The sequence below is a fragment of the Phlebotomus papatasi genome, chromosome 3 (genome assembly GCF_024763615.1).
Source record: "Phlebotomus papatasi isolate M1 chromosome 3, Ppap_2.1, whole genome shotgun sequence".
NCBI classification, from domain to species: domain Eukaryota; kingdom Metazoa; phylum Arthropoda; class Insecta; order Diptera; family Psychodidae; genus Phlebotomus; species Phlebotomus papatasi.
The window spans coordinates 46,661,668-46,685,176 of NC_077224.1; the positions used below are offsets into that span (position 1 = coordinate 46,661,668).

Genomic DNA, 23,509 nt, shown 5'->3' on the forward strand with positions numbered 1-23,509 from the left:
TCAAAGTGTTTTAAAACCGAAATTGGAATTTTCAGGGAAAAGTGGGGCAGTTTCAGAAATACATAATTTTTTGAAAATATAAAATTTCGGAATAATAAATAATTATACATGGGAAATCTTTTGGATATTTTCATACTCGACACGCTAGCTAGAATATTTGGCAAGTGAGTCTTGAAAAAATACTTCAGCTGCCTGAAACTGCCCCACTCTCTTACTATCTAAGACTGTTCTCTCAAGGTCCAGCTTCATAATTTTGTGTTCGATTGTGAACAGGGGAAATGCAGTATTTTGGTAAAGATGGATCAAATTTGGTAAGTAGAAAATTATTCACGAAATTTTAATACATAGTAATAGTAAAAACTCGCTCTATGATGCAAGTGTCCCGGGTTCGAATCCCCTTTAGGTCACCAGGAATTTTCCTCAATTCAACTTTAAAAGTAAGCCAGTGATAAGCTTAAATAGGCTTATGATTATGGTAGGTGTGATTTTCATTGCAAATTCTGATTGGTGGCAAATTCGAAGCTTATGATAGCTGATATTCCTTACAGGCAACCTCGAAATGCGTACAACTCAAGGTTCATGCAAAATTGCAATTATTGGAAATGAAGAAAATTGTAAGAGAAATGGTTAAAAATATCTGAAAACTTTAATACCGAATATCTCGGAAACTATGAGAGATAGAAACCTCGAACTTGACATCTATTTAGAGTGTTTAAGCTTGAGAAATGTCAATAATAATAATAATAATGCTGGCACAACATTCCATGAAGGAACAAGGCCTTCTCGCAAGGGGATTAATAGACATGCATTATTATTTTTTTCCTGTACGGGATGAGGTTGTCATTGGGATGGCCAGGATACTCTAAAAAAAAATGTTTTAATATGTACAGTATCGGCGAAGAATTTTTTAACAAAGCTTTCTTCGAAAAATCAAACTAAAAAATAGATTTTTTTTGCAAATGTGTTGCCTGTAATCCATAGATGTTATTTATGTGTTTAAAAAACATATATATTTTTATTTCATTTCAAAACTAATTCTTTTCCAAAAGTTGATCATTTTTCATCGGCCAAAAGTTTGTTGTCAATTTTGAAAAAGTGGCTTAAAATAGTCAAATACGTGCAATCAACATCCTGTTTCTGAAATGTATGAGACAAAGATCAAAGAGAGTCCACTATCCATTGGAGAAGACCCACAATAAGATGGCAAATTCCATTAGGACTATGAAGTAGCGGCTCTTGAGAGTAGACAAACCCTGTATCTCCCTATCCTTCTCTATCCTATGTGGAAAACTGATTCTTACAGGTGGGTTTCCTCTGTAAGACCGGTCAGAGTGGCACCGATCGTCGCGGCGATCGGTGGTGTTCCACAGAAGTTCCGGTCCTTTCCAAAATTCACCTCCGTTTCCGCCACAATAGGATCAGAAATGTATATAAACCAAGGATTGAATAAACGTTCAGTTCAGTTCACCCTCACCCAACTATCTAATTATTTCCACTCGGATGCCACAGACCGGTTTTATGAATGTTATGTATAAATACTGTATCTGACGCAGTTGTATATTATCTTCAGTTTCTTCCGATGTTCGTCAGAGGATTGCCTTCTTCTCAAATCAAAGACTAAATTTTTCTCCAAAGCTTTCAACCCTCGGTATGGGTCTTCCTCAGTGGGCTTTTGATCCCGTGTCATTCTAATTTCATGAAAATTTGCGCATCGTTTAGAATGACAAAGAGCTAAGTCATAAAAAAAAACATTTTTTCGATGTTTATAATAATGCTCATACATATAGAAAAGAATTAAATTGTTTTTATTAACATACTTAATTGAGATAATTATTCATACAAAGTTGAATCTTTCATGCTGTCTCCTGAAAAATGGCTCAGATTGAGTTGGCTCCTTGTAATTTCCAAGGAGCGACATAACATATAAAAGTGATAATAAATAATGTGTATTTTGTTAATTTATAATTCAAAGAAGTTACAAGAAGTTAGGAAGGGAAATCGTCCATTGAAAAAGCAATTTTTTCCATCTGATCTCTCGAACATAGCTTTGTCAAGAAACTTTTGGCCGATACTGTGGATTGATGATTAGTTTGTCATTTTCTACGCTTCGGAGATCTGTAATTTTATTCATTCAATAAATTACAAATACAAACCTTTTGTTCCTGAATTTACCTAATTTGTAAATTGGCTTGTGGATTATTTCTCCGAATAATACATCTTTAGCAAAAGTAAAACTAAAATCCGAAGGATTTCTACGAAAAAACGTTTGTACGCGTGGAACGGTACATTTACCCAGGGGCTGATATTAAGTCGGAGATTGTGTAGGGGAGATCGAGGGATATTAGCCATATAGCTTAACTATTCTAATTTCTTATCAAATTTTTCTGAAACGAATTGCTTATGGCCTATGCCTCTGCACAGCTTTTAGATCAGGAAAATTTTATAAATTTAAAATTCATATCCCTTTCTTTCTTAAAAGTTTAGAACATGTCTATCTTACTCTTTTGTACTCTTCTTCTTTTGAACATAACACCAAATTAAATTTAGTTAACGCTTTAAAGATGAGAAGGTTTAAAATTGGGAGTTATAAAAAATATTTTTTCCGCCTTTTTCGAGCGAAACATTACTTTAGATGGCCGTAGGAAAAATTTAATTTTTGGGTCACTGGTGAGCCAATCGTTCTTAAAGGGTTAAGTCAAATTTCAAGTCCAAAAAAGTGGAATAGTTTATGCAAATCTTTTGATGAATTGATGAATTGGGCTAAACCTGAAGACCGCTTCAGGACGAATATTGTGCAAACCTCTGTATCTGTACATTTATGCCCCTGGCACACCTTTCAGGTCAGTTTAATTTCATTAAATTAAAATGCACGTCTCTTACTCGAAAGATTTGTTATAACGTTTAATGGCCTCTACACATTGGGAGATTTTTTTGTCAAAAATTGCTTTTATGAAGGAAATTCCCTGCAGCGTTGTAGGGGGAAACGTCAATTTTCTGTCAAAAATGCAATTTTTGACGAAAATTGCTCCCAATGTGTAGACGTCTTAACTGAAGAAGAAAAGTTCGAAAGAATAAGATAGACAGATGCAAATCATTTACAGTAGAGTTCCTCAAATTTGAACATTTGGGGGTTGTAGATGACATATTTCTCACTCATCAAATTTGAACAATATTTTCAAAAACGTAACAGAATTCACGTGAAATGCACTTAACCTAGATTAAGAAAAATAACTTTACCTTTACAGAATATATCAATGTAATTTGTTGTGAAATATATGGAATTTGTTGCGGAAGTTGATATAATACGGTATTTATGAGAAAACACCAAAGAAAAATAATTCTAATTCAGACTTCACGCAAAAATTTCTTCACATAACCTTAAATTTTACGTTTTGAACTCAACCGTCGAAATTTGAGGAACTTGACTGTATGGAATCGATGCGAATTTTGATTACATGAAATTTTCCTGATCTAATAGGTGTGCCGGAGCCATTACTGTTTAATTTTATTTTTGAATTCATCTGCTGGCTAATTCTGCCCTAGTCTCCTCTATACATATATTTTTCTCATATCCCTTAACCCTTTAACGACGAGATAGTTTTCGCGGACCGAAAATCAGCGATAAAAATAAAACTGAAAAACAAAATCAGTAAAAGGTCTTACATCGAACTTTAGAAAATCCATCAGAATCTGATTCGGTGTATTTTTTACCTCTATGAGCGATAGGAACAAAAATAGCCTAAAAATTTAAATAATTTTTCTGACAATACCAATGAATGATAATTTTCACTCTAATGAAAAATATTATGTTTGGGTATTATAGTTTCTTTCTCCAAAACGGTTCTGCTTAAAAAAAATTGGAAGTATAAAAAATAATTAAAATTAATTTTTATTACGTGAATTTAAAAATTCGTCATTTTTTAGCTTAAAAATTTACTATATAACAAATAGCTGGAGACTTCCAAAAAATATCCTAGATTCCTTCAACCTTCTACTTTGCAAAAACGTACAAACATAAGAAAAAAAATAACTTTAGATAGTTAGGAAAAAATTATTTTCTTTATGGGACACCGGTGTTCCAATCGTCCTTAAAGGGTTAATTCGCATTCCAGTTGAACGAAATTAAAACACCAAGTTATCCTTTTAAGATTCAAAACCTTTTAATTTTATTCTGAAATTCTTACAATTTTCTTTGATAAATTTCATTACATTAAGTAATATAATTAACTTTAATAGAACACCGCGTCTATTTTCTTATGTTGTGGCTGCTGTTGCCTTCTTGAAGAGCTGCACAGCCAGATTGTTCAATTCAGGACTAACCGAGCAATAGTGCACCTCTTGAATGGGAAAGCCACACAATTGACGGCGAATTTGCAAATCTCTGCGTGCATTGAGAGCTCGACTGAAGCATCCTGATGCCTGTGAAATGAGTCGAGCTCTCCTTTCACTAGCTTTCCTCTTTGCCACTTGAACATCCGCCACATGATGCGATATTGCATCTCCCTCCATCTCAATTACCTTCTTCTCCTCATTCACCACTTCCTGCCCCTTTTTTGCACAATCCTCCTTAGCTGCTTCCCTGGCACGCTTTAGCAGTTCCCTTGTAAATTCCTCTCCAGCCATCTTCACCGAAATACCCAAATTCAGCAATACCTCATGATACTTCCACTTCTGACGCACCGATGTCACTTCATTCCTATTTGCCTGATCCCTTGCACGACTCTCTGTCACCAAACTCGTCCAATCGACACCAAGGGCATCACCAAGCCCCTTAACCCGAGCCTCTTCCTCCAATTCCCCATCAGAAATCTCCTCGAAGCCCAAATTGAAGTCATCTTGAATATCCTTTATGCTTTTCTCCCCCAAATCCTCCTTATTCTCATCCACAATTTCCTGGACATTTTTCCCTCCTCCCTCACTAATCTTTTTCTCATCCCCAATCTCTTTCGTCACACTCTCTCCATCTTTTTCTTCACTGGCATTTTCCTAAAGAAAAGATAAAGAACACACCAAAAAAAAGAAAATAGTAATCAACATTCAAAATTTTCAATAAAGAAAAAAAGAAAATATTTTTAATTTTATAAATACATCTTTCACGCAATATTATCCAGATAATAATTTTTAAAAAATAATAAAATAACTTTAAAAAAAAAAATAAAAAGAAAATATTTAAATATTTTGAGGAGAATAATGAGAAAAAAAGATAGGCAAAGGAACTTCATTTGACATTCAATCTAAAATCTTACTAATTGATTATCAGCTCTATGGATGGATGTTGAGTATAAACCATGATCTTGTGGTGCAACTGGCAAAATCTCACTTCCAACATTCTGCACTCTGATTTCCTGGGGTGCATGCACCACGGAATTGTGTTCGTTAAAGTAGATTTCTCTCAATGCCTTTTCTAAATGGGGACATTCTTATTTTCTTTGTATCCCCTTCAAGTTTTTTTTTTTTTAACTTCGTCAACAAAATGATTTTGTTTTCTTTTTTTCTATTTTTCCATCTTTCCATCTTCTTCTTTTTTTTGTTTCATCAATTTATCCAGATAAATATATTTGTTTTTTTTTATTATAACTTTAATGCACAATAACTTACCACACTATTCAATATATCATCAGCATCATCACTTATTTCGCTCAAATTATCCTCAATTGCCTCTTCGGATGTATTTGGTGTCTTCAGCATCTTTCGCAATGGTGGTAATTCTTGAGATGGAGCACTTGCATCGGGCATTGTCACTTCTTCGCCAATTCGAGGGCGTTTGAGTGGTGTCTGTGACATGAGTGGATTCAGTGGGAAATGTGATGATGTTGACGAAACATTCCCATAATCCTTTCCTCCCATTCCCATACCCATGTCCTGTGCTCCAGCATGCTGTTGCTGCTGAACATGCCGCATACCTATAAAAGACATTAATTCCCGTTGCAGTTCTATTGTTTCTTCACAAGAAATAGAAGAATTTTGTTTTATGAACAAAGTTTTCCCACCCATTTTATTGTTAAAACTCAAAAAAAAAGAGCAAACAACAAAGGGCACGTTAGAAAATTCTCCCACAAGTTTAAAGCTTCTAAAGTAAAAATTACATAAAACTTCTTTAGATGAACTCCCAAAATTTAAATGAGTAGTCTTTCACTGTGAAACAAAGTACTACGACTGCATCAGTTACTGTTTATCGGTTCTCAACCGATTTAAACCGATTTAAAAATCACACAAAAGATCCCCTAAAATACTTCTAAGAATAATAGAATTGAATTTCGAATAAAAAATCATTATCGGTTATGAACCGGTTCATTACTGGTTCAAAACCGATTGGAACCGGTTCAGTTTTATCGGAACTTCCAAGACCTTTCCAACGAGCCCAGACATGACCCCTTCGCTTAGTAAATGTGTTCTCTAGGGTCTTTTTAACTTTTGACCTTGAAAAACCTTATTAGTGTGGTCGGACGGGACGGACGATACTTAGAATAATTGACGCGAGAGGTCGTTTAGAACAGACGAAGACGGACAAACAACGAAGAACAGACAGACTTGAGTTGGACGCCAAAGAGAGTGGATGAAATAAAAAAAAAAACGTAAAAAGCTGTTCTGAGTGTTTTAATTCGAATTGAAATGGAGTCTACAGTAGACTCTCGCAAATTTGGCTCTTTTAAGATCGGGCTACTTTTTAATTCGGGCAGCGGTTACATTTGAAAAAAGTTTGTTGTCATTTTTCAAGTTTGATTATGATTATCAAATGAATCAAATATGCTCAAATTTGACATGGTTTGTCTTAGTTTTTATGTGATTTTGCATTATTGAAGGATTTTCATGCAATTCACGTTATTATATGAGTGTGTAAACTCAATATCTATATCCACACGAGAATAGAAAATCGTTGTACAGTAGACTCTCTCTCAATCGTGAATATGGGGCAAAATGTCATCCGGTTTAGCGATAGAATTAAGCGTCAAAGCCTTTGTAAATTCCACAAAAAACGCTCAATTATAAAGAATCACGATAAAATAGGAAGAACTGCAGCGAATTTGAGCAAATTAGTTTTATAATTAAACGTGAAAATTGTCAACAAAATTTGTCGCCCGATTGATAAAGAGCCGATTGAGTGACAGTCTACTGTATTTCAAAAACTTTGTCGCCCGAATTTCTCCCTAATTCGGCTGACATTTCGGTCCCATATGCCCGAATTTGAGAGAGTCTACTGTACATTAGGAATGATTCACCGGTATTTTCGTATAAAGTCGCCTGGGTAATCAAAATTCGACTCACAATCGAATTTTCACTAATTCTGAGTTGTAAGCACCGCGAGTTGCACGCATTTCGAGGTCACCTGTAAAGAATCTCAGCTACCATAAGCTTATCTAGGCTTATCACTGGTAATTTTCGATTATAAATAGGCTGAGTTGGGAAGGCCAACAAAAAAGTTCATTTAAATCGGTTAATAAACATTGGAGATAGAGTCCGGTCCATTTGGATATAGTAAGGGTTCGGGTACAGTGGGTTCGTGTAGAAACGGATGGAACCAATCGTTAGAAAGATCTTGATCTAAGATATAATATGTACTAAAATTTTGTCAAAATCGCTTCACACCTTCAGACACACCAAAAATGCAGTCCAGTCAAGACATTTCTTGTTATACCTCAAGTCAGGGAACATCGAGGGAGGAGTACGACCCATCGTTGGAAAGGTCTCGATCTCAGCTACAACATACTAAAATTTAAAGAAAAAGCATCGTCTAGTTTTCGAAATATTCAACATCGAAATTTCAAAAATCGATTTTGCAATTAATCGGACCTTTGATTAACCCTTTAACGACGAGACACTTTTTACGGACTGAAAATCAACAATAAAAATTTAACTGAAACATAATTAATGACAAGTCTTACATTTAACCTTAGAAAGTCCAACAGAATCTGATTCGGTGTATTTTGTGCTTCTATGAACGATAGGGACAAAAATAGCCCAAAAATTTAAGTAATTTTTCTGGCCAATGAATGATATTTTTCGCTTTAATGAAAAATATTACGTAGGGTCGAATGAACGTCTGTTCGACAGGAAACCCCTATTGACACTTTTGTCAAAATGTTGAAAATTATTTAATGTATCTAGTAAAATATAAGTAATATAACGTTTTTTCTGTAATATACCTTTTACTATAAACAGAGATGTTCAAATTTCGTATCCCAAATGGTACAGAGTAGGGTGTAAATAGGTGCTGACACGAGTTCTTAAAGTGTCAATAAACGTTCCTTTCACCCTATGAGTATTGTAGTTTTTATTGCCAAAAGGCCCAAAAGGGTTTTGCTTAAAAAATTGGAAGTATAATAAAATAAATAAAATCAATGAATTTGAGAAATTAAAAATTTGCCATTTTTGAGCTTAAATATTTACTACATAGCAAATATCTAGAGACTTGCAAAAAATATTTTAGATTCCTTCAACCTTCTACTTTACAATTATGTACAGACATAAGAAAAAATAACTTTAGGTAGTCAGGAAAAATTATTTTCTTTGTGGGACAACGGTGTTCCAATCGTCCTTAAAGGGTTAAACAACTCAAAAACTCCATTGCGAATCGGGCTCAAATTTTAGTATATTGTAGCCGCAGTTTATACCTATCAAACAAAAAAATACTTAAGTCGATCGATAACCCTTGACCCGAGCTATAAGGGGTCAAAGTTCGAATATTGAGCGGCCTCTATCTCCGGTTCTAATTAACATTTTGAACTAAATTTTGGATTTTTTGGTTTCGTCTCGATGAGCACTTTCAGATGGAAGTTCAAAAAGTCACCACAGGTGGCGCTGCGATAGCGTCAAAATTCATCGAAATTCAAACTAATTTTTCTTAAAAACGCCATTATGAAAGTTAATCAAGTTTTAGAGTGTTGTAGTCTAGGCTATGAGGTTTCCAAAAAGTGGCGTGAGTTCGCTCTGGTTGAAATAGGTTCAGAGGTATGAGGAGGATGAGGAGTCAAAGTTCCCAAAATTCAAAATGCCATATCTCCAGTTCTATTTAACCGATGATGACGAATGAGGGCGCAAATTAAAGGTCTCGCAAAGCGCTATAACTTTCTGGAGCACTTGAACTTCGTAGGACCAACGCTAGGGGCGCCACAGTCGAAAAACCATTTTTCATATTACATAAACTTAATTATCTCGACTGAAAGCCTTCCCCTAATTCTCTGCCTGTTATTTTTTTCTAGGGTGCTTGGAAAATACTTCTGTCAAGTTTTAGCCCATTCAGGGGACCTGGAATTTTGTGTTGTTTGCAATATTGATGAGATTATTGAAAGTTTTACGCGATATTGAAGTCCAATGGATAAGGTTTTGTTGCTTTAACTTAAATCCAAGATTATTGCAAAGAGATGAAAGCGATTTAGATTAGAAAGCCACTGACCTGGATTGTGATGGTAAATCCCAGAGGAAGCGCCTCCCATGATGTTCATGTGATCCCCTTGAATGTGAGGAGCATGAGTGTGAGACATTCCCGGCCGACGATACGGTTCAGTCCTGGTATCATTGTCTCCCTGTGTCATCATTTGGTGACCAGATCTTCTGACTGGCCAGCGCCTTCCTCCCGTATCAGCCACATCCCGATGCCTATCAATCCACGTGTCACGCTCCTGATATCCCTCCCAGGATTCATCCTTCATGCCACCTTGCCAAGTTCCTGCAGGCTTTCCTGCTCCGGACTCCTCCCACGGACGCTCATTCACCTTCCAATCCGGAGCTTCGACATAGGGCTCATTGCTCCTGGCCATGGTCGATGTCATGGGAATATCATTTCTCTCCCAATCATTCTGCACGGTCGGACGGGCTGCGGTCATGAGATCTGGACGTTCATAGCGATTTTGATCAACATTCCTGTCCCATTCGTGATCTCTGTGGATTCTTTCTGTGCCATATTGTGTCCTCGTGGAGGAGTACTCATGAGTCAGATGACGATCCTCGTGGGATTCATATCGAGGTGGAACCTCTCCGTACATTTCATGTTCCTCCCGGGGAGCTCGTCGTGTGGCATCGTACGTCAGAGGAGTTCGAGTTTCTGGACGATTTCGCACGATCACGTACTTCTCGTGCCTCTCTTCTCGCTCCCGGCGAATTGTCGGGGATTCATGGTATCGCCGATCTCCTCCGGGACGTGCATCGTACGGCGGACGATCGGTGAATTCGCGCACATTGCTGCGACTGTGAGACCTCGGACGATCTCTGTCCATTTTGTCGTGGCTTTCACCTCGGCTGGCCGCCAGGGCGATGGCTCTTTCTGCCGGACGCGGAAGTAGGCGATCGGCAATCTTTCCTCGATCTGCCTTGTCCCTTTCTGCCAGTTCTTTCTCTTTGGCGAGGCGCTCTCGCTCTCGCTGACGCTCCTGGCAACGTGCCAGAGCTTCTGCTCTCTCTTTGTTCCGAGCTGCTTCTCGATCTGCTCGCTCCTTGTCTCTCCTGTCTCTCTCTTTGAGGGCACCCGGAGGCTCATGGCGCCGTGAGACTTCTTTCATTGACCCTTTAGCTGACAATCTGTCAGCACTGCGATCCCGTCTCAAAGTCCCACGGACTTTTGAGGGGCTCAAGCGCTTCTCGTGGCTCTTGCGCTTCAGCTCCCGGGCTCTCTGTGGACTTCTCCGAGGACTGCGAGACTTAACACGAGGTTTGACCGGAGTTCTACTCCTCAGTCGATCCTTAGCATGAAGTCTCACTTTTTCCTTCTCACGCAACAATTCCCGATCTTTCGTGTCCCGGGAACGTTCCTTAACGAGTCCCGAATGATGCTTCTCCTTGGAGATTGACTTCTGCTTCGGCTGCAACTTCTGACTCGTCTTCAATTGGGGCGAAATACTGCGCTTCCTGCCCATTGAGATTGGTGTAAGTGCCCGGGAGTTACGCCCCTTGCCAGATGACACTTTCTTAGCATGAATTTTCACCATGGATTTCTTATGAGATCCATGCTTGCGACTTGTGAGTTTTTTCTTCAAAGGCGGATGATCATCCGAAGAGCTACTAGATGCCCTTCTCCTCTTCATATTCTTCTTCAGCATCCTCTTCCTTGATTCGCGAGATGATGAACTGGAAGACGATGAGGAATCATCACTGCTAGAATTCTTCCTGCCACTGCTGGAGCTGTCTGAGCTGCTGCTGCTGTCGGAAGATGTCTTTGTGCTCACTGATACTTTCTTTCGGGCTGATTTTTTGGCCTGCGACTCCATTTTGAGTTGCTTCTGTAGTTCCTTTTGCAATTCGTCTCGTCTCTTCTCTAACACCTCTGGTTCAGCATCCTCCAAAGCCGTGGCACTTGGATTCCCCGTCCTCGAGGGATCTCTGAAACCACCGGCCAATAGCTGCAATACCAACGAAAAAGAAAAAAAAAACCAAATTGAGATCAAAGCACTCGGAAATCGATTAGAAATCTGGGGAAAGTACCTTTTGTTTGATGGAATGAGATGTGGCGTCTTTTGGAAGCTCAACCGATGCAAAGTATTTAGCACTACTTGACATCTTATTTAATACCTAATGTACAGCTGCATATTTGCTGCACTGAATATTGATGCAATAATCAAGGAAAACACAAGTTTTCCACGATTTATTTCAGAATTTTCCCAGGATTGCAAGAATTTTTCCTTCTTGTGTATATGTGTGCGTTTTGGGACGCATGTCAGTGGCCAAGGGGGAGATATTTCGGTGAAAATGTGTACACCACTTCCAGGCACTTCCACGATTTGTATAGAAGAGACCTTCGCACTTCCAGAACTTGGCAACACTCTCGAAAATAATGCAACTCCTCCCAAATACTTTGAAGTAAACAGACGTCAAAATTAACATTTTCTTAGATTTTCTTAGATTGTGAAATATAGTGTTGTACAGTAAAAAATTATGTGAGAAATAAAGTTGTGTATGGGAAAAGTTGTGTATTGTCACAAGCATTTTGGTTGTAAATTGTAAAATTACTATCATATTTGTAGTACGATACTAACCTAATGCTAGTAAAATTAAGTTTGTGTAATGAAATTTGTGTGTGTGAGAACTGTCAAAATTTCATTGTTTACTATTGCAATTTTTCTAAGATTTTAGTAATTTTTCGCATTTCTAACCGTCTAATTGTCTTCTAGAATCATTCATTGGATTCTTAAAATGTGCCTCAGTCGTAAAAAATGAGGAATAATTATGTAATAACAGAAAACAGAAGAAGCATCATGTAAATTAGAAACATTGACGATGCAACTCTTGGCCATTTGCTTAAGAAAAGTAAACAAGTTCGTGGCGCAGCCGGAAGACGCGAGACGATCAACGCAAAGGCTGTTGGTTCAAGTCTCAGCCCCTCTCTTCATGTTTTTTTTTCTTTTTTTGTTCTTTTTTTCTTTGTTTAATACAGAGACTTTTCACAGATAATACACATAAACCGAACAAAATTGCTCTACAATCAAAATTATAAACAGGAAGCCATTTTATAAAATTGACAATACACAACCAATACACAAACTTCACAATCATAGCGCTCGTGCAAAAATTTCCAACGATAGTGGTTGTAAATTTTTTTACAGATTTAAAACTTTAAAGTGATGTCGAAGATCGGGAAAAAAAGAAAAGTGTGATTTGGGTGCAAACTAAGATTTAAAAATAAAAAATCAATGCAGTAAAAAGTTCAAAAAACACAGACTAAAATATTCAGTAAAGAAAAGAAGAAAACTACACCACGATGAACGATCTACAGGTGGATGAAGAAGGAAAACGTGATGATCCTTAGACATGTGCCAAGGAAGAAACCCACGCGTTAAGATGGCGGATGGTATCACCATCTCATCTACGTTGTTAGAAGAGATAGGCGTATTTCGACTATACGAATCAACTAATTTTCAACCAAAAACTGGAGAAGTCTACCATACGAATTTCTAACACCACAAATGGAGTCTTCACGACATCAGATGATAATTCTTTAAATTAGATTAAATATTGATAAATTACTTTAAAAAAAATTAATTAAAGTTCCTCTTGAAGATTGCAAATGCAAATATTTTGATTTTAAACAATGTGAAACTTGAATATAATCAGAATCAGATATATAATTCAAATTCGAGCACAATAACAATCAATTAAACTAAAACAAGAAAAACTTTGAAACAACAAATCTATTTTGAAATTATATTTTGACCTATTTTGAAGGTCTGTAATTTCAGAGAAGAAAAAGAACTGTGCGGTCTTAAATACGCATTTGCAATGAAACTATAAAAACCATATAACAATGCTGAAAATAAAAATTATACATGAAAATTAATTCAAAATTCTTTAAAACAATAAAACAAGATCATATTTTTAATTAAAATCATCAGTCTAAATGAAGATATAAAATTTGTCATAAATTTACTTTGTTGATACACAAAATGTATTGAAGTTATATCTTGACTTATTTTAAAAGATCTATAATTTCATGAAAGAAAAGAAATGTCCGATCTCTAATTATGCATTTACATTAAAATCATCAAAGCAATACCAAATTATCAAACAACCTGTAAAACAAAGTAATAATATGTGACAAATCGTATTACATTGGTTAGTTTGGCTATATGGATCTATTTGAATCCGACAGCCGTAAAAACTAAAACAAAGAAGAAGAAGAAGAAAATAATGCAATACTTTCAGACATATTACAAATGCACCTTTTCGTTCCTCATTTTGTAATAGTCCTCAAAAACACAAATCTACTTTTTTGAAGAATACTTTTGGCATCGAAGAGATATAATACACTAAAACCTTTTCAGTAAATGCAAACAGGTAAACAAAAAATGGTAGAGGTAACCTATGGGATACCGCTTAATGACATTCGCGAAAAAGTCCCACGAATACGATAAATTAGAAAAAAAATTATCTCAAATTGATTGAAAGTCATCTGCAATGGTTTGTCATTATTTGCGAGCCACTACATGAATTTGTAATTCCTGCAAAAATTAAGGAAAATTATTATTCAACTGAGTATTTTCCTGGGAAAAATTAAGACACAAATTAAACTATTATTATTATTATTAATCGTGTCGGAATACTTGTTACAATGTAATCATGTTATATTTCTGCTGTTGTATCCCGTACTGGAAGAATCCGCTAAGTCCATGTGTAGACCGCCCAGGAGCGCCTTCCCCGTGCTGTGGATGCTTCTTCCATGCTCCCGGAGTTTTTTGGGCAGAGGCGGTGCATTTTTATTACGTTATGTCGCAGTGAAACTATCTTTTTCTAAACATTCAGATCTTTGCACCGGGCGGGACTCGAACTCACAACTGTCAGAATCGAGCCAGAGGTCTCATCCGCCCAAGACCAACGGTCTTGCCTATTGCGCCACTATAATAATAAGTTTGAGCGTATTTGCTCCATTTCATTATACAGTAGACTCTCACTCAATCGGCTCTTTTTCAATCGGGCGACAAATTTTGTTGACAATTTTCACGTTTAATTATGAAGCTAATTCGCTCAAATTCGCTGTAGTTCTTCTTATTTTATCGTTATTCTTTATAATTCAGCGCTTTTTGTGGAATTTACAAAGGCTTTGACGCTCAATTCCATCGCTAAACCGGATGACATTTTGCCCCATATTCCCGATTGAGAAAGAGTCTACTGTAATAGCCGAACTTGAAAATTTCAACAAATTTCTTTAAATTATACTGTCGCTCGAATAAAAAATCTCAACTAAAACTAACGTACTCTAAAAAAAACGTAATTAGGCAAAAAAAACTTTATATTTGAACTTCTTCTTCTTCTTTTGTTTTACTTTTTGGCTGTCGGACTCAATTAGGTCCATATAGCCATGTTGTACGCTCACTTTAGAGATTTTAAATTTTTTTTTCATTTATCACTTTATTTTACTTTTTTAACGTTCACTGTTTTTTTTAATTATTATATGCTCACTTTTTGTTTATTTAACGAATTAAAATATGTCTTCTTTATATGTCTTTCGATTTACTTTTCCATGATATTTTTATGCTCACTTTTTCTTTTTTTGTCCCATTTATATCATTTACTCGTCTCTGATTAAATGCTTTGCACTGATTCCAAGCTCCACGTTAATCTATTTTCACCGTCATATTCCCTATTTTGTGATCTTCTTGAGTTCTTCTATTTACTGAGATGTTTTGTCTGTGATCAGAATTTTCCCATTTTTTCTGCAAACAATTTTTCAACTTCTGACATGTTTAAAGGTTTCCTCTGGTCTTGGTCACCAAGATTTTCCTTCCGGTCTAAATAACTTTGTGGTCCCAGTTTATTGCTTCCTCTATTTCTTTTCCAATATCATCTGGTTGTCCCCACATTAAAAATTTGCAACTTGCAACACTTCTCGCCGGTGGGGGTTTTTCTGCTTGCTTTTGCATGAACTCATTGGGTACGCCGTCGGATTTAACCTCAAATTTTATTTCTCTTACTGATTTCACTCTGATTCTAATTTCCTTATAAAATTTCTACTCAAATTTAATTATTGTGCTTTTACAGTAGAGTCTCTCAAATCTGAATCTCTCAAATTCGAACGCCGTTTGGATTCAAAATGTCAATTGTGAGGTTATGTTAGAAAGTTCGTATTCTTGGTGAATGAAAATCATATTTATGTGCTTCTTCCTGAATGTTTACATACATTATGGTCGTGTAAAATGAAAAGGAAGTATGTTACCACTAAAACTTGTGAGAAAGTACGGAAATTTGATTCAAAGTACAATTTAATCTCACACAAATTTCGTTAGTTTTGAAAAAATCGTTCGAATTTGGGAGGTGAGAAATGTCAAAAATACCCCCCGAGCGTTCGAATTTAGGAGACTCTACTGTAACTTTAATTTGGGCACTCATTTTATATAATATAGCACTAATTTTTATCAATATCATAATTTTCTTTATGCTCTGAATTCAATATGGACTTATCGTCGCGCTCTTTTTCGGACTCTTTTGAACACTCCCACTTTCAAAGACTTCCAAGCACTTCATTTTCACCTGTACACCACTTCCGACCCTAATATCTCCCCCTTGTTAATGGCTGTCAAATGTTTTTGGGACAAATTTTGGGACATTCGAGAATTATTTTTTGGTGGAGAAAAATTTCTTCCCTGTGAATGGACATATTTTGCAAATTAGCGTGAAAATTCCTCAGTGACGGTGTGCATAAGTTAAAGTGGAATACCATGGAAGAACGGTTAGATGAATTATCCACGAAGGATCGTCAGGAATTGCGCAATATTCGCACATTGCTCTGGGGCTCAAATGATGTCGAACAAACGATCTTTCAGCGATGGTCACAAGGTGAGTTTTTCACCTTTTCCAGCATTTTTTCCCTGTGTTTCTCTTGAGCATCACCTGGGTTACCCTCTGCCCCAGCTGCTATGGCAAAAAATTTTGCTGAAACTGGGAAATTTGGGGGTGAAAAGGGTATTTGTAGGGATATAACCTCAAAATTTCTGCTGAAGCTGGAAGAGTGTTTTGGGGAGGTTTTTTTTCCTGGAATTTAATGGGTATCCTCTGGTTTTGGGTAGGTTTTGAATTCAGTGAACTTGAGCCATCAGCTCTGGTGCAGTGTCAAGGAGGTCCGTGTGCCGTTATTGCTCCTGTGCAAGCCTTCCTCCTCAAGATCCTCCTGATGGATACTCCGGGCTACAGTTTTTACGACCTCACAGCCGACAAATGCAGAACAGTATTGATTCAGGCCATCTGCAATATCCTTATGAAGTGTAAAGAGACAAAGTACCGGATAGTTACGCTTAGGGCAACTGATGATGCCCATGAAGGTACTCCAAGTGACGTTGTTGATGCTGCTCGGGTGAATTCTGCCGAAACTGGCGAGTCCCCAAGTAGTCCAGCACCTGGTCAAGTGCCCGAGGCATCAGACAGTCAGCCGGGTACTTGGGATCCTGATCAATTTCACGAGAGACTAACCATTAAGGACATGGAGTCCATCGATGAAGTGGAAAAGTTCTACATGGAGAATCACAGTCTCCTGTCCGGACAGTACGGTGTCCTCCTGTTCCTGTACTCGGTACTCGTGACCAAGGGTATTGAGAATGTTGTGCAGGAGCTCAATGATACGTCAGAGCCGTTGATTCATGGAACGTACGGCTACGGATCGCAGGGTTTAATTAATCTCATGTTAACAGGGAGGGCAGTGGCTCATGTCTGGGACAATGATGAAGATGTTGGGGGATTAAAATTGCGTGGGATCAATCAGCAGTCAGACATTGGTTTCATCACAACGATGGAACAGATGCGCTACTGCACAGTGGGATCATTCTACAAGAATCCAAAGAATCCTGTTTGGGTGATGGCCAGTGAGACGCATCTCTCAGTGTTATTTAGCACAGAAAAGCGCCTAGTGTCCCCAGAAACTCCCAGTGAGATTGCCCGGAGAGTCTTCAAAAGCTACGATCCCGAGGGCAATAACTTCATCCCGTCTGTGGTGCTTCAAGATGTACTCTGTACATTGGATTTGGTCAGTGATAAAGAATAGTGAGTATTAATCATACCATAATGTTTTTTTTTTATTTGTTCTATTGCCATTTGTGTGCTATTTCGGATGATGATTCATCCTCAAATGCGCGACTTCCAGGGCCAATATGAAAATATTCTCTCCTGAAACAGAATGTTTCCCATAAATCAACTTCCTATATGCATTTAATTATTTTACGACTGTCTCTCACTCAACCTAAAATCTAATTAAATATTCAGCAGAAAGTGAATTCCTTTTGAAACATTAAATTTACTTACTCCAAGATGGCAAAAATATTCTCTATTGCTCTGTCATTTCTTACATTCAATCAAATCAATAAATTATTTCCCTTGCAGTTCTTTCCAACCTTGCCATTCAATTTATTTACTTGCAATGCATCATTCACAGCTATTGCGTTTCATTAAATAAAATGATATAAGCATAAAATTTATGCAATAGTTATTTTTCGTATTAATACAAAGTGGAAAAGGCCTTAAAGTAGATCTCGAAGTCTCTATTGAAAATCAGTGTCAGAGTTATAATTTTTAGTGTCCACCGCCGTCTTAGCATTCATAGCGAACCTCATGAGGAAAATGAGCATTCATAAAAAACTAAATCGCTCGTAATATTTCGTTGAGACAAACAAAATAAAATGATTCCTGACTGAATTAAAAATTCACAAATTAATTACTAATTTTATTGATTTTTAACTCTTTCGTCTCTTTTGGGACTCTGAGTACCCAAAGAAGCATATGAATATTTTATGAAAAACAATGTTTTTAAATTATTCAGAACTGATAAAAATCAGATTCTTGTGGATGATTACAAACTAGAAGGATGTCCAAATATAAGATATTTTTTGAAGGACCTCAATTAATCCCTGAGCTTAGATATTTTTGATTAATAAATGCTGCAAGCCAATTTCACAATTTTTTAATCAAAAATATCTAAGCTCAGGAATTAATTGAGGTCCTTCAAAAAATATCTTATATTTGGACATCCTTATAGTTTGTAATCATCCACAAGAATAGGATTTTTATCAGTTCTGAATAATTATGCTGCTTTGGGTACTCAGAGTCCCAAAAGAGACGAAAGAGTTAAAGGAAAACAAAAAACAAAAAAAAAATGAGATGGCAAAGCGTCTCAACTTTGCGAAATGCTCGAAATCACGAGATAGAGCCTTCCGTGAATTAGTTTATCGCATGATCTTTTGGTGTTTACTGGTCTACTAGAGACCAAATTGCTTCATAGGGTAGACGCTGGTATTACCAATACGCTCCTAATATCGATCAAACGATGCTTGTAATATCGACTTCTCTTCTAATTGATGGATAAAAAAAAATAATTTTTCATCATGAATTTTAATTAGGGTAAATTAAGCTAATTTAAAACCTGCTCCAAATGGAAATTTTTCGCTACTCCAAATGGAAACGTCACTGTTTTCATGATAAATACAGTACTAAATTACTATATTTATATATTTTCTATTATATTATTTTTTTTATATTTCTAATCTTTTTAAACAAAAATATCTTGGCACTAGAAATTACAATTACTTACATAATATTTTTCATTAAAGTGAGAATGATCATTCATAAGTATTGTCAGAAAACTTACTATAATTACTATAGAAGAAAATACCTTTGAATCATTCCTAATGATGGTTTTTCAAAGTCAGAGGTTAAAACGACACTAGTTAATGTGTATTTATCAAGCAAATGGGGTCATGTTTTGGGCTCGTTAGAAAGGTCTTGGAGTTTCCGGCAAACTAAACCGCTTCCAATCGGCTCTAAACCGGTAATGAACCCCTTTTTATTTTTATTGTTAATTTTCGGTCTTTAAAAAGTGTCTCGTCCTTAATCTTAGTCTTTAACGCTTTAAGCCCCCCACCACCGCACCGCCCTGATCCGAGTTAGAAGGGGTCAAAAATTTAATTTTCAAATGGCCATATCTCCGGTTCTAATTATCAGAACTTGAAAAATTTTGGTGTTTTGGAAAGCTCTTGTGGAGTAATACAACCAGGGGGTGACATTAGCTCTGAAAAATGTGACCAGTTTTAGTGTAATTTTTTCCCTGTTTTCGTACACATTTCACGAGATATCTTTAAAACTACGTAGGTTGCCAATTTAGGGTTTTCGGTTGCCTTTTCGTTATTAAATTGGCTTTTATTTTGTATTAGTATTATTTGCTAATTCATTCTACAATGACAGAAAACAGCAAATAAACTCAAAAGTTTTTTCGGCACTGCGCTTCTTTTTTAGAATAAAATATTAATTTCTTTGGCTAAGGTAAGATTTTTGAATATTCTATCAATTTATTGAAGAACTCTGGCCAAAAAAGGTACTATTTGTTAATGCATTTCTTTGAAACAGTTGTATCTTTTTGTTCTGACTACTTTTACTCCGCGTGAAATTCCTTCTACGGCCGATTTATTGAAAAAAAGTCTCCTGCGAGTATGTAAATTTTCTCGATGCGCTTTTCTTTCGGTCCCGAAAATGTGCATAATCCTGGGACTGTGTGTAATTGGTTTTTAAGAACTTTACTGTTCTCAAGTGCTTCTGTATTATCGACTTTTCTTTGTTTTGGTTTCTGTCACGACTGTTTGAAGGTTTTACAGTAGAGTTCCTTAAATTTGAACAATATTTTCAAAAACTTAACGGAATTGATGAAAAATGCCCTCTCCGCACTCTCCCTAAATTAAGAAAAATAACTTTTAGAGAATATTATCCATGTAATTTATTGTGAATTAAATTGGAATTTGTTGCGAAAGTTAATATAATACGATAATATTGAGGAAACACCAGAGAAAAATGAATTTAATTCAGACTCCACGTAAAACTTTCTTCTCATAACATCAAATTTTACATTTTGAATTCAACCGTCGTCGTTCAAACTTGAGAAACTCAAAGAAAATTCGATAATTCAGAAAATCTTGAGAAAAGTAAAGTGCTAAAAAAATATTAAGATGCACTGAGAGAAATCCGAAAAAGTCAAAATAACATTCCAGAAATGTTAATTTTACCCTGCAGTATTGATCCGAAATCGGTGTAAATATTACCCTTTTAAGGTATATTATGGGATAAAGTTACCCTTTTTCATGTTGATTTTACCCTCAAAAGGTGTAAAATTAACATTAAAAAGTGTTGATATATTTTTACACCTAAAAAGTGTTAAAGTTATGACGAAAAAAAATTAATCGTAGCCTCTTTTTTTTCTCAGTGTGTTAACGGAGTTATCAGACTAGAAAATTTCACATTAAAGTTAAAGTGAAAAATTGCTCATTAAAACTTCTAGAACCACTCAAAATCGCTGATTTAGTCAAGACACATTGCTAGAATTGCTCAATGTCACGATGGCACACGGGTTGTCAGTTGAATGTTTTTGTTTTTGAAGCACTTCAGTCGTTTGAGCGAAAATACGCGATTTTAGTGAAGAAGAGGAAGTTTGCCTCCTGTACGCTACTTTTATGTCGTGGAAAAGGACCCGCTAAGCGAGAAGAAGGAGGTTGTGGGCGAGAGTTTGGCTCCTAACGCGACCTTCACATGGTGTCGTTGAAATTCTCTGCATTTAGAGAGAGTAGACTCTCGCTAAATCGGCTCTTTTTCAATCGGGCGCAAAATTTTGTTGACAATTTTCACGTTTTATTTTCAAGCAAATTTGTTCAAATTCGGTGTAGTTCCTCTTGTTTTATCGTGATTCTTTATATTTGAGCGAATTTTGTGGAATTTACAATGATTTTGACGCCCAAATCTATCGATAAACCGGATGACATTTTGCCCCATATGCCCGATTGAGAGAGAGTCTACTGTAATAATTTTCTCCGGATGACTTCGGAGGAATTTAAAGAGTTGCTTCAAATCGTAGGGTTTTATTTTCAAAAGAAGACTACGAAAATGAGGAAGTCAATATCAGCCAAATCTCGACTGAGGTGTGAGTTCCGGCGATTGGTGACTCAATTTGTCGCAAACGGCCTGAAAACCATCAGATCGGCTGCCTCTATTTTTCTATTCCCGACAGTTGTAGTCCCAAATGACGGTTTCCTTGACCACGAAATTCTAGAAGTTTATATAGATCGACTACATTTTTGTTTAGCTTTTTTCTTACTTATTCTCTGCACCGATCTTTTTCAAGGTCTTTTATCACAATTTAATCACGAATAAATTGGTGAGAAAATTATGGCGCAGAAACTACCCGAATCACTGCAATAAAGTAGTACCTGATGAAAATTTAATGACCAAATTTTGCTCAAAAAATTTGCTCAATTCTCATTAATTTGCTCATTAATTATCAATCGTATTTATGCTATTTTAATCTATTTAAACCAATTTTTGTGACCTGAGTCCACTTTTTTATCACTAAATGAATCAATTTTTAAAAGCTCCTGTCAAAAATCGCACATTAGAACATATAAGAGCAACAATTAATGTGAATCACATTAAAATTTTAATGTGAAATTCTCTAGTGTAATACCACGGTAAGAGAATGAAAATTTTGGTAAATTATTGGCTTTAAGTATAGTAAAAGAATTAACATGGGAACTTTTGAAAAAAAAAAGACTAATTACTGGAAGTAGCACTTAAATCACATTTATCAACATTTCCTCATAAAGAATCTTCACCACCCGTAAGACAATTTTCGCTATCACGTTATTTCCTTATGGGGCTTGGTGTGAATAATTTAAATGTTATTCACATTTCTGCAAGAAGTCACTTTATCTGCTCATTAGTGAAACACTTGAAATTTTTCAAAGAGAATTTCGTCTTTTTCTTTTTACTTTCAGCGTCGATATAATGCGTTCAAAGCTTGATCCTGAGAATTTAGGCATCATTCTGTTGAACGGCTTTATGGACGAATTCTTTCCACAGGAGAAGCGTTCGATGCCAGATACCTTTGTGCTGTGGCACTACAATGGAATTCCTGGATCGAATTTTGGGAATAAGGTAAAGTACAGTCGTGGCGTGGCCATCCTCCTGGAGAGTGACCTGAAGCTCATGTGCAACATCTCGAATCCCATGTTGATGTGTCTGCAGACCAAGTGGCCAAATATTGAGGTGAATTGGCAAGAGATGCGTACTCCATCACTCAATTGACCAATTCTTGGATGGCAGAATCTTTCGTTTTAAAAGAAAAAGAAAACAAAAAAACAACCACACTAATCCCTTTTGAGTCTCCTGAAAACGACAAGAAAGAAAGAAAAAAAGAAAGAAATATAAACCCCAAATAGGTTTCCCCACAATTGTGCTCTATACGAGAGAAAGAGTGTGTGCATAAAAAAAGAGTCACTAAACTTTCCTCCTTGGATCCTCATTTAGAGACAACAATATTGCATAATTTATTTAAGTTATTTATGTTGGCAGCACAAAAACAGCGTTGCTTCCATCGCCAGATGCTTCTAACACGTTAAAATTTTTTTTGAAATAATTGTATCTTGGATCTCTCATCGATTTTTATTTTTCTCACCCCAGTGCGATTTTATGAACAATTTATTGTAATTGATTAAAGATTAATAATAATAAAAAAAGAAAAAAATAGGTAAATTCGCGTATTAGATATTATTGAAAAGAAAAAAATATGCCAAAATGTGAAGCATTGAAAAAAAAAAGAAAAAAAATTGTCAAGAATCTATTGTGAACCCCCCAGACTTTGTTCTGTTGAAAATAATAAGTTTTAGAAGAGAATCTGCTAATAAGGAAATATTTAATTCTACGCAAAAAATAATTTCTTCGAGGCTGACATCAATATTTCATCTGATTATTTTAATAAAAATCAATGAGACGTTTCAAATGGATTTTTTCTGCTCCTAGGAATTCTTTTGCTTTGGGAAAGCTTCTTAAGGCATCTACACATTGGGCACAGTTTTCGTCAAAAAATTCATCTTTGACAGAATTTTGACGTTTCCAACTATACAGGCGTAATGGCCTCTACATACTAAAGAAATTTATGTCCATATTGAAGAGTTTATCCTATAAAAGCGTAGGGAATTTGCTTCAATATGGACATAAATTTCTCTAGTGTGTAGAGGCCATAACGCTGACAATTTTCTTCAAAAATTCAAGTTTTTACGAACAATTGCTT

At 36.0% G+C, this 23,509-nt stretch overlaps 2 protein-coding genes across 2 annotated transcripts; one reads left to right on the forward strand and one right to left on the reverse strand.

The window, feature by feature from the left end:
- Positions 1-4,138: 4,138 nt before the first annotated feature.
- LOC129808008 (fl(2)d-associated complex component) lies at positions 4,139-11,656 on the reverse strand. Its single transcript, XM_055857642.1, has 4 exons — positions 11,416-11,656; positions 9,395-11,333; positions 5,599-5,903; positions 4,139-4,986 (listed from the first exon to the last, which is right to left on the reverse strand). The coding sequence occupies exons 1-4, from the start codon at positions 11,488-11,490 to the stop codon at positions 4,255-4,257; spliced, it is 3,051 nt and encodes a 1,016-aa protein (XP_055713617.1). The 5' UTR covers positions 11,491-11,656; the 3' UTR covers positions 4,139-4,254.
- Positions 11,657-15,996: 4,340 nt separating this feature from the next.
- LOC129808009 (ubiquitin carboxyl-terminal hydrolase MINDY-3 homolog) lies at positions 15,997-23,218 on the forward strand. Its single transcript, XM_055857644.1, has 3 exons — positions 15,997-16,257; positions 16,488-17,454; positions 22,215-23,218. Exons 1-3 carry the CDS (start codon positions 16,140-16,142, stop codon positions 22,522-22,524), a joined length of 1,395 nt encoding a protein of 464 aa, XP_055713619.1. The 5' UTR covers positions 15,997-16,139; the 3' UTR covers positions 22,525-23,218.
- Positions 23,219-23,509: the final 291 nt, after the last annotated feature.

Coding starts and splice junctions, on each gene's coding strand:
- LOC129808008 (XM_055857642.1), bottom strand. CDS start 11,490: ATGTCAAGTAGTGCTAAATACTTTGCATCGGTTGAGCTTCCAAAAGAC. Junction 11,334..11,415: donor CTCATTCCATCAAACAAAAG/GTACTTTCCCCA, acceptor TTGGTATTGCAG/CTATTGGCCGGTGGTTTCAG. Junction 4,987..5,598: donor ATGATATATTGAATAGTGTG/GTAAGTTATTGT, acceptor TCTTTTCTTTAG/GAAAATGCCAGTGAAGAAAA.
- LOC129808009 (XM_055857644.1), top strand. CDS start 16,140: ATGGAAGAACGGTTAGATGAATTATCCACGAAGGATCGTCAGGAATTG. Junction 16,258..16,487: donor CTTTCAGCGATGGTCACAAG/GTGAGTTTTTCA, acceptor GGTTTTGGGTAG/GTTTTGAATTCAGTGAACTT. Junction 17,455..22,214: donor TTGGTCAGTGATAAAGAATA/GTGAGTATTAAT, acceptor TTTTACTTTCAG/CGTCGATATAATGCGTTCAA.